General features: G+C 39.3%; 1 protein-coding gene across 1 annotated transcript in view; it reads right to left on the bottom strand.

The window, feature by feature from the left end:
• The window catches only part of CDH23 (cadherin related 23), a 622,327-nt gene that overhangs the window by 566,708 nt on the left and 43,563 nt on the right, over positions 1-12,056 (bottom strand). Inside the window, exon 2 of the mRNA XM_072995232.2 lies at positions 9,603-9,674. Within this exon, the coding sequence (XP_072851333.2) occupies positions 9,603-9,669 (67 nt within the window). The 5' untranslated portion in view covers positions 9,670-9,674. The remainder of the gene's footprint in view (positions 1-9,602; positions 9,675-12,056) is intronic.

Genomic DNA, 12,056 nt, shown 5'->3' with positions numbered 1-12,056 from the left:
AATGTACCATATAAGGTTCTTTTTAAGGCCCCTGGAAGCTCCATGTGCTGATGGGCTACATTTTGTCTCTTTTTCACTTAGAGAATTGAATGGGTGAAGAGGGAAAGGGAAGGCATAGATCACTTGTGCAGCCTACATTTTGTATGCAGAAGATCCAAAATTCAAACCCTGGTTTTTCTCCCCAGAAGTTCTAGAAAGTTGTTGCCAGATGGAGCAACGGACTGTTTTGATATAAGGCAACTTATTGTCATTCTAAGTTGTACTTCTATTCCTAACTCCCAAAAACTATCTAAGAACTCATTGCAACAAAGTCTGAACACCCTTAAAAAAAAACACCACACACTTCTTATAAAATACCCACTAGGGTGCTATAGCTTGGGAGGTGAGTTTCTACACTCACCTTAGAGCTGACTTTCACTACATGTAAGTCTTTTTAAGGCAGCTGGTGCTGATCTTTTCAACACATTGTCACTAACTGTAAGCTGACTTGTTTTCTCCCCTTGCTCAGCAAATTACTATTTCAGAGGGATGAACAGTAAAGGAATAGAGAGGGGAAAAGTTTATCTGGCTGCCAGAATACGATGAATTTTTAAGCATCCCAGCTGAAGAAAGACACTTTATAACTGAGACAGGAGTGTTATATATTGCAGGGCATAAATTAAAAACTATTGGGCTGATGAGTTACTGGTTTATTTATTTACTGATTCTCTCCTTTTCCACAGGGTGTTAGCAGAGAAACTATGACTGGGAGAAATGGAAAAAGAAAAAAGCCAAATGCAGAGCCCCATCATAATATTCTAGAGCTTCTGTGGTAGCAAAAAGATACATTAGTGCAGACCCCTCCCCCTTGGTATATGTACTTTGGCGCCAAAGCTCTCCCTTCAGTTAGGTCAACCACCACATAAAGAAAAAGGGTGTGACTGTGGGGAGGTTGGGTTCGGGATGTGTGAATCACACAGGTCAACTCAAAGAATTACAATTACAGGTAGGTAACCTGTCGTTCTTCTTCATGGCCTCTGTGAATCACACTATGGGTGACTAACAAGCTACCTTACCCAGAGGAGAGTGTCATGCCAAGATAGACGATAATACAAGCACACCCAAAAGCAGCGTCAGATTTTTGCCAAATGTCTAATCAATAGTGATTGATAAATGTGGATGGCTGTGACCATGTGGCAGAAATGCAGATGTCAGCGAGAGGGATTCCTTGAAGAAATGCCATGGATGTTGCCAATGCCATGGTGGAGTGAGGGCGGATATTCTGTGGTGCTGAAACTTGAGCAAGCTGATAAGCAAGCTGGATGGCAGATGCAACCCACTTGGATATTCGCTGTAAGGTAACTTGGAGACCTTTGGAAGGAAGTTGGTAGCTGATGGAAAGCCTAGCTGAGTATCTTAGTTATTGGGTGGGGGCTATATGGAAGACCAGAGCCCATCTTACTTCCAATGTATGGAGAATCTTTTCTTGAGGATTAGATAGAGAAGAAAAGAAGGATGGAAGAACCAAGGGTCGGGATATGTGAAACTGGCAGACAACCTTAACTGTAGGCATCCTTCAGTCTTGAGAGACTATGGTAACATGTTCTGAACAGAGGTCTTGAAACAGCATCTAGAGTGGCTGAGAAGACCAACACGAGAGTAACAATCCCTTCCACACTGAAGACAAATACAGTCTGTCCCCTGTCCAGCTCCCTGATTTTGCTGGTTTGTGGACTGCCTCTTTGCCTCGGCCTGCTGAACAAGTGTCTCTTCAGACTGGGAGAGACCATGCTGCACCGCCTGCCTCCAAGCTGAACACTCAGATGTCAAGTTTTCCCATCTGTTGAGGTCCATTCCTAAGGCCTTCAGATCCCGCTTGCAGATATCCTTGTATCGCAGCTGTAGTCTCCCTCTGGGGAGATAACCTTGGACAGGAAAGAATTATCTACAAAGAGTTTGACTTTATCCAGGTAAAACTGGAGATAAGGGTAGTCAGACCTTAAGGCTACCAGTTCACTAGCACGTCATGCTGACATGACAGCCACAAGGAACCCCGTCTTAAAGGTAAGTAATCTTTTTTCTTTCTTAAACTACAACATAAACATAAAATACATAAACCAAAATACAAATCGACTGTGTTCCCCACCACCATAGTTGGGACCTCTTGCAGTAAACCTCTTCTTCCTCTATCTTTCTTCTTCTTCTTCCTTTATTGTCCTCTTCTCCAGAACTGCATTGATTCCTGATTTGGAACTTTCCCTTTTCTTCTTGTTGGCACATACTCAAGAAATCTGCCCCATATACCATAGAAATTATTCTTTTTCATTTCTCCTTTCTTAACCTTTAAATTACAAGTTAACTTATCATTTATAGCAATGTTCCAATATTTCATAATACCATTCTTCCATTCGAAATTCAGACTTTGATTTCCAATGCCTAGCTATTATTAATCTAACTGCTGTTGATAAATTGGTAATCCATTCTTTAGTCATCTTATCATATTCCACATTCTCAAATATTGAGAATTTCACATATGTCACTTAGTTCTTTAATTATTGGTTTCCAAAATCTTTGTACAGTACTTTTTTGCATTCCTACTACATATGAAAGTATGTACCAATTTCCTTCTCACATTTCCAACACACATTCAGATAACTAGCATTAATTTTATTCCATTTTGTTGGTGTCAAATATCATCTTAAACCCAATTTGAAAATATTTTCTCTTCTTCTCACTGACATAAATTGTAAAACCCTCATTTTCCACATCTTCCTCCATCCTTCATCATTTATTCTTTTTCCTAAGTCTTGTTTCCACACTAACTTCAATCCTTCTTTCTCAGTCTTTTCTTCTTCTAGATCAAGCAGGAATCTATAAATTTTACTCACTGCGCCCTTTACTGAATTGGTCATCTGAATATCTTCATATAATAGAAATTGTTCATACTTCATATATTCTCTACCTTTATTATACTTCTTTACCATTCATTAGTCCATCTTTCTAAATGCATATAATTCAATCAATATATATTCTTATTTTGAAGGATTTGTTTCATTTGATTTTTTGATCTCATTTTATACAACCAGTCTTTCAATCTAATCACTTTTTCTTTAAATAATTCTGCATTCTGCATAAACGTTCATTTTATTTATTTATTTATTTATTTATTTATTTATTTATTTATTTATTTATTTATTTATTTATTTATTTATATTAGATTTCTACCCCGCCCCCCCTAGACAGCGTCTACTCGGGGCGGCTTACAAATATCAAAAAATATCATAAAACATTGTGAACATTAAACAATTGAATCAATAATATAGTGTATTCAAGATGTGGAATGATAGGAAACAAAAAGATAGAATTCAAGAATTGACAGAAGGGAAGGCCTGCCTAAAGAGCCAAGTCTTTAAATGGCTCTTAAAAACACCCAACAAGGGGGCCAGGAGGATCTCTGTTGGAAGGCTGTTCCATAGTCGAGGGGCCACTGCCGAGAAGGCCCGTTTATTGGCAGGAAAATTCTCTATTTCAGTCATTAATCCTAATGGAGAGTTAAACTGACATAAATTCTTTCTATACTTGTACCAAACGTTTAACATAGTCTTTAAAAATAGATTATTAATTTTGCTTATTTTATATTTCTTAATCATACCAAATAGATGTTTTTCAATCTCGACCTGTAATTCTGATTATTTCATTTTCCACCAAATTAACCTTAATGGGTTATATATAATTTCCTCAATAAACCTTATCTGATTAGCCAAATAATTTTTTTTTTATATTTGGTATGCCTATATCTCCTTTTTCTTTTTGTTTTGTTTTATACCAGTACTTTATTTATTTATTTATTTATTTATTTATTTATTTATTTACTTACTTACTTACTTACTTACTTACTTACTTACTTACTTACTTACTTACTTACTTACTTACTTACTTACTTACTTATTGTATTTATACCCCGTCTATCTAGTCATTTCGACCACTCTAGGCAGCTTACAACAAATGATAACAAGTTCTAAAAAAATTTATAACAATTAATTAATTAGATGATTCTATAAGATGGGAAAAATAAAAATAAATCAAATAAAGAGAGAAAAAAAGGAAAGAGGACAGGAATTAACTGGAAGGGAAGGCCTGGCTCTCTTCCCTTCATTACAGTATTTATTAATAATTCCTTACCAAAATTTAAAATCATCTTCTGTTAATTGTATTGGTAACATTCTAAATCAAAAAATAATTTTTGGTAGAATCTTCATTTTTATCAGTGTGATCCTTCCAAACCAAGAAAGTTTTAAGTTAGTATATTCCTGTAGTTTCGTTTTAATATCTCCTTTTAATTTATTATAATTATGATCCTTTATGTTTTGCGTATCTATTATTAAATCTATACCTAAATATTTAACTGATTTATACTGTATATCTTAAAATCATATTTATCAACAAACATTTCTTGTATTTATTTATTTATTTATTGGACTTATATACCACCCCATAGTGCTACAAGCACTCTCCGGGCGGTTTACAATTTAATTATACAGGCTACACATTGCCCCCCCCCAGCAAGCTGGGTACTCATTTTACCGACCTTGGAAGGATGGAAGGCTGAGTCAACCTTGAGCCGGCTACCTGGGATTTGAACCCCAGGTCATGAGCACAGTTTTAGCTGCAGTACAGCGTTTTAACCACTGCGCCACGAGGCTCTTTTCTTGTTCTAGCTTATTATGATTAAACAACATTATTTCAGATTTTTGCCAATTTACACATAATCCAGTTATTTTTCCAATTTTTTCTAAATGAATTTTAATTCTATCTATACTTTCTAATGGGTTTTTCACTGTCAATAGGGAATCATTGGCAAATAAATTAATCTTTATGTAATTATTTTCACCCATACCTTCAAATAAATCGTCATACCTTATAACATTTCAATAATCAAACAAAACAGAACTGGAGAAAGTGCCTCGGCCTAGAGCTAACTGCTCTGTCATCCCATCATTAACAATTACTGCAGAAGTGTTCTCCAAATACAATTGGTCTATTACCCCACTAAATTTCTTTCCAAAACCCCAATCCTTTAAAAAGATCTTTAATGTTGGCCATTCTACACAATTGAATGCCTTAAAAATATCTAATGATAAAATACCTGCCTTTGATTTATCTTTTTCTATATTACATACAGTATTCAAAACCCTCCTAGTTAAATTTTCCATTTGTCTTCCCTCTAAAACCCCATTTTTATCTTCTTTAATATATTTTGTAATAAACTTGTTAATTCTATTTGCCAAGATTGCAGTAAATATATTTGTAATCTGAGGTCAGTTGACGCAAGGGGCTCAGACGGGGCCCTTGTAAGGTACTGAAGGACTAATGTCAACGTGATGGAGGACATATGTCAGGATACATGTGTGACAGTCCTTTGAGGAAACATTTCAGAGTAGGGTGTCTGAAAAAAGCTGCCAGAGAGGTTGGTGGTTGATAAGCCACAATTGCTGAAAGGTAGACTTTGAGGGATGAAGGAGAAAGTCCCTTAGTTTTTAGTTGCAATAGAAAATGAAGGACAGTTGTAAGGGAAGGGTTGAGCAAAGGTAGCAATGATGCTGTAGTAAATTATTGGAATTTTTCCATTTATACATGTTGGCCTTCCTAGTTGAGGGTTTCTTTTGCATGATGAAGGACATTAATCAGGGAGGCAGAATCCTCCATGCTGCAAGATGAAGGGCAGGGAGCTCTGGGTGGAGAATTTCATTTTTTTTTTTGTCTTGTGTAAGTAGATGAGGTAGATGGGGCAGGTGATAAATGTTGGATGACATCCGGTGGAGAATCAGGAAAGATGGCTGTTGTGGCCACCATGGAGCTATTAGGATAGCACTGGGCCTGTCCTTTTGAAGGTGGGCTATGACCTTGTGGAGAAGTAGGAACGGTGGAAAGAGGTAAGTAAGTGATTTGGCCCAACGGTCAACAAACGTGTCGCCGCTGGAGTTCTTGCTGACTCCTGCATGGGAGCAGTAACATTTGCACTTCCAGTTCGTTTGGGAAGCGTGTGCACAGGGAGAGAGAGAGAGAGAGAGAGAGAGAGAGAGAGTCTGATCTAGCCTGAGATATGCTGACAAAGGGGGCATGCATTTGGTGAATACCCAGGGAACCATCGTGAGTCTGAATGGAAGCCTTTTGAATTGCTAGGTCTGGGTCCTGAGTTGGAAGCATAGTTAGGGCCTGTGAGATGGATGGATAGAGACATGAAAATATGTATCTCTGAGGTCCATAACTGTGAACCAGTCTTTTTTTGCGGAGTAGTGGAAGGACAGACTCGACGGTAACCATGCGGAATTTGCTGGGAGTGATATATTGGTTCAGTTCTCTGAGATCGAGGATAGGGAGAAGGCCTCCATCTTTTTTGGGAACGGTGAAATACCTAGAGAAAAAAAACTTTGACTTTTGGTGTAGTGGTATTGGTTCTATGGCGTCTTTGAGTAACAACTGTATTTTTTCCTGCAGGGGTCGCGACAGAGGTGTGATGGTGGAAGAAGCTGGTAGACGTCTATGCGGTATCTCTGTCATATGATGAAGAGGACCCAGGCATCTGTGTTGATGTTGTTCCACACAGGTAAATGCTTCCAGGGGGCAGGGGGTAAATGTGAGAGGTTGTGTTGGGATATTTGCGGTCATTGTGCCTGTGTTGTAGTTTGCTGTCAAGGTTTGGTTTGGTAAGGTTGTTGTTTATAGTAAGGTCTTTGTTGCATGCATGGGCATCCTTTGTGAGACCAGCAGTTCTAAGCCAGGAAAATCAGCGAAGTGCTACTAGCATCTTTTGTTTAGCTACTGAGATACCTTCTTGTTGAAAGGTTTGGACTAAGACCCTTTTGTCTTCGGGAAGTGCATCAACAGATACCTTCTTGTTGAAAGGTTTGAGCTAAGACCCTTTTGTCTTTGGGGAGTGCATCAACAAAGGTAGACATATTGTCTCAAAGAAAACGTTGGTAGGCGCCTATAGCTCCTTGATAGTTGGCAACCCTCATAGTAAAAGCGGCAGAAGAATATAGCCATCTGCCCATAGAGTCAATGTGCCTGCTATCTTTATTAGGTGGTATTAGAACCTGTCGATGTCTATGTGGAAGTTGCTGTTGGTGTCTAGGCAGTTGCCGAGGTGACAAGGGCACCAATGGACCACATTGGATGACAGTGGAATACACATCCCGATGATGGTGCTGAGCGTAAGTCACGTCTGCATGAGAAGGCAAGTGGACGCTTTTGTAGGATTGGTGCCTCTGTTGATGTGCTGGAGGCCAAGGTGGTAGGCCTACTACAGCAGAGTAAGGCATGGTTTCAAGTTGCGTTTTGGTGCCGTGGATGTCTGGCGAAGCAACTGGTGAAGACTTAATAGGAGAGCCTGAAAATTGCTGAGGGCTAGTAGGAGAAGTCATGAGTCAGTCAGCACACTGTTCCCATTTGGGAGACTGCGATGGTGATGGCTGGTGAGGTGGAAATGCTTCATCATCTGAGAGAGAACCAACACAGATGGGGGCTCAGGACTCCGGTGGTTGTGGAGTCAGGGTGGAAATGGCTTTGGAGGGCTTCGACGACTGAGCCTTCTTCAGTAGTGAAGGTTCAGGTGCTGAACAGTCAACAGTTTTTGTTTGGTGGCTGTTTTCGATGTCGATGGTTTCAATGTTGACTGTTCGGCTTTGTGCACCGACATGGCGGTCGATAAAGTTGATGTCAGGGGCATCGGTGTTCAAAACAAGATGGAGTAGCCGAAGGACGTTGTTTTGCCACCTCGGAAACGGCTTTATCCATGACTTTAGCATGCGGTATGGATTTACAGGAAGGTTTATTTATTTATACCCCGCCTATCTGGACTACTAGACCACTCTAGGTTGGCCCATGGGCTTAGCAGGCTGGAGAGATTGCTCCCAAGGCTGAAGGTTGAGCCTAGAAAGGTGACTGCAGAGAACTCCATGCTTGAAGTTTTTGCAGTGAGGGCAGGAAGAAGTTTGATGAGCCTCATCGGGGCAAAAAAGGCATTTAGCGTGGCCATCAGAAAGTGGGATTTTGTTGTTGCAGATCATGCAGCATTTGAACGGGCCTGAAGAGGCCATGAACTGAAAACTAGGGAAGGGGGGGGGGACACTTCGGCCCTAAGGCCAGAGCATAACTTGATTTGGAATAATGATAAGGATTGGTAAAGAAAGAGATTTTGAAATAATAAAGGATAAGTCACTTTCTTTCACTTTCAGAAAAACTCGCAGAAGTTATGATAGAAAAGAAACTGAAAGGAGAGCCTTGGTGCCAAGGTACATAAACCAAGGGGGAGGGTCTGCACTAATGTATATTTTGCTACCGCAGAAGCTCTAGAATATTCTGACGAGGCTCTGTGCAGGTGCTGATCATCCAGAGTGTGATTCACAGAGGCCACAAAGAAGAAGTATAACTTTATTCTCTAAATGGTCACTGCACCATGTATAATTTTATAATCTTCTATCATGTCCCCATAAGCTTTAACCTTCTCTGCAAAACTAGACATGCCCCAATGCTGGTCTTTGTATGGAAGATGTTCTAACACCCTAATAATTTTAGGTGCCCTTTCTTGAATCATCTGACCTATTTATAAACGACTTCCCTCCTAGTGCAAGACTTCCCAGGTAACATAAATTCACACATACACCGCCATCATCATATACAACGGGGATGGACACTGTTTGAAATCATTGTAAGCTGCATCCTCTTCCCCCATTCTCTTCCTTTTCCCACTCAGCTGACCAACCTGTCCATCTGTCTCCCATTTCCTCTGTTTCCCTTCAAATTTGCATAATCTCTAACCAGCTCTTTATTACCCTTGCATATATGTAGTACATTTGGGGAACCCAAATCCACAGGCTGCTGTATAACCAATAATTCAGAGTTTTTTTAAAAAAAAAAAAAACTATTGTATGAAATTTGTCACAGATTCAATTGTACCAGTATCTGAGGTCGCATCTTTTTGTTTAATTTACAAATCCAAATAACTTCACTATTATATTAGCACTGAATCCATACATTCTAATAATCACTTAGTTACATGGAAATGGCAAATAACAGCCATAACAAAGCATGAGGCAGGTGAGATGTTTGTCCTGGGACTGCAAAGCTGAGGATACATTAAAATGAAATATGCATCCACTATATCATACAGACCATGCTATTATAAAAAAGGCACTTTTTAATAAGTTTGAACTGAACCAAACATTGCAATTTTCAGGCTTCATGTAATGCTGTGTATATTCATGATTCAACGCTTATCTAGTTCTGGTGGCAACTTGTTTCCTGGATCAGATCCTGGGCCATTCTTTCCTGCATAATCATATCATGCTTGTTACTGCTTAAGCCAATGGTGTACATTCATGTCCAAGTGAAGAACGTATTGGCATATAAGAGCAAGGACTGGATGAAAGAGAATATAATGAATTAAAATTCAACAATATAACAATATTGAGTTGTTAACCCAGGTACAAAACAGGTCTCTCATTTGCACAAGAGTTGAAGTTAACCAGGGATAATAACACATGGCTCAATGTTAAGGTATAAATAGGAGAGAAGAGAAAAATTAGTAATTCAGCAATGAATTGGAAGAGATTTGTACTTACCCACACAGATTGCCTCTAACAACAAAAGGGCAAGGAAAAGGTTCTTAGCAGGAAAATGGTACTTCATGGTTCCTACAAGAGAGCAAAGATATTTATTAACTCTGTCTTATTATATTTAACAGATAATCAAGTTAAACTGATGACATAATATGAAACCTAGGTTCACATCTCAAGATCTATTAAAGGAAAAAAACAAGAGGCTCAAAATAAATGCAAGCAAAAAAGAAAATGTATTAATAACGCAAGGAAGAGAAAGGCCATTAAATCAAAAAACATGGTCTCCAACAAGCCAGTTACATTTTTGTTAGTTTATTAAGTATAAAGTGAGAGAACGGTCTTTATTTCCCTAAACCACCACTACTCAGCAATTACACATATACTACAGACTTACCTTTGCATCTTGAGTCTATTATTTTGTTCTAATACAGTCCTGCTCATTCACATGTCTTTTGCTGCGACATCTATTACCTTTAATATACTAATGCACAAATATCACTAATCTCTTGTTCCTTTGTCAGCACATCTGAGTTGGCTGCTAAACAGACTAGAATAAGCTCCTCTTACCCTTGAAAATGATTTCAGATTTGGTGAACAAGGAAGCTTTAGAAATTAGTCCACAAACTGACACTAACTACACAACCTCAGAACAGGACAAATGTACACTTGCTTAAGTTCTGGTCTGATACACAAGGGGCTTCCTAATGGGCCGTGGGTGGTAACAACAGGTGGAAAGTGTGGAATGTGCTGCTTTGGTAACAGATCTGAACGGATGCAGCTATAAATAATGAATACTACAATTAAAATTGTATTTGCAGAACAGGGCAGCTAGCATGAAGATACCCAGTGTGGTGAAATGAATGGAGTGATAGATTAGGATTCAGGTGACCTGGGTTTGAATCTCCACTCAGGTATGGAAGCTCATTGTGGGGACATGGAACAGGTAAAAACACTCCTTAAATATTTCCTTGAAAATTTTATTAGGGTCACTATAAGTTGGTTCTGGCTTGATGGCACATAACAACAGCTAGCTTGGCTTTCATCCTATGTGCGGCAGAAGACTTGGGCTTCTAGATTGTGTCAGTGATCTCCATCAAGAGACTTATAGCAGCAATCGTGTCCTATTAATTCTTTTTGAAGCCTTGAATACACTGATCATGATGTACTGATTATGAAATTATTCAACCTTGTAGCAACTTTGAAGAATATCATTCATATTGTTGGAGGCAGGGCTTTGTTGCGGTGCTGCCAGCAACTCCAGAGAAGAGCTCTCTGGAAAAAACTGGAACCCTCCGGTCCGGGATCCCCCTTTTGAAATGGGGATCAAAGGAGAGTCTAGAAGAAGTCTCTCTGAAGCAGATGGTGAGCAGCAGAAGGAGAAGAAAGGGAGGCAGACCCGGACTTTTTTCTTCTGAAGAAATCACCGTGCACGGACTGGAGCGGGCGCCATTTTTTGGCACTGAGCCGCGAGGAACCCTTTACCGGGGGAGAGGAGAGCAATCAATATAAACTAATAATATATAACAAGTAAGTAAGCCGAAGCCTCTGATTTATGAAACAGCCTCATTAAGCTGAAATAAGAATGAAAATATTTGGCTGAAAGAATAAATGCAGCGGCGGGTTTATCTTATCAGTCTGACTCAAAAGCGAAACTAAGCTTCTCCAAGTGAACTCTTAAAACACCAGGCTGATTCTAAAGCCAAGAGTCTGAGATGGAAAAATAAATCTTATGTTTCTAGAAAAGAATCCCAGACAGCAACACCGTCTGACTGGATTTAAGAGACTTCGGTGGATGCAGTGTGGCTGGGATACGTTACTCTTTGCCTTCTCTGTGAACTATAAATAATAGAATCTGGTGGTTTTCGGGAGAAGGAGCTGACGTGGCCGACTGGACTAAGGAGCATTAAGGGGTTAATGAAGATCACAAGACGAGCTCCAAGGACAATCTACTGGACAGTTTGAGACTTTGTGATTGTTGTTTTGTTTGTCGGACTGCAGACCGCGTGTGAGTCTAATAATAGAAGCTTGCTGAACTCAGGAGAAGAAGAAATAACTGCGTCACGGTTCTAATTGATATTGTATTTGCTGGGCTAAAAGTTGATTTTTATACAACAATATTTGGACAAAGATTGGAGGGAGATCTAAGGGGAGGTTTATGATGAGGGGTTTGAATTGTTGATAAAATTGTGGAAACTGTGGAAGGATTTCTAGGGGGTGATTATTGTGGTATTTATACAAACCCCAAAGCCTGAGATGGACCCCAAAAATTCAAAAGAACAAATGGAGACTTGGTCTGTTCAATCCCAAAGTTCTGGAATAGTGGTCCAAGAAATAGAAAAGGAATGGCAGATTAATATACAAAGGCTAATATTAACAGGGTTCCAGCAAGTGAATGCAGGTCTTAGCAAAATAGAAGATTTGATGAAAGGGACGAAAGAGGGGACAGTAGATGCCAAA

The sequence above is a fragment of the Pogona vitticeps genome, chromosome 3, assembly GCF_051106095.1.
Source record: "Pogona vitticeps strain Pit_001003342236 chromosome 3, PviZW2.1, whole genome shotgun sequence".
NCBI classification, from domain to species: Eukaryota; Metazoa; Chordata; class Lepidosauria; order Squamata; family Agamidae; genus Pogona; species Pogona vitticeps.
Note: the sequence above shows the minus strand (reverse complement) of the source record. Positions and strands in the feature narration are given on the sequence as shown.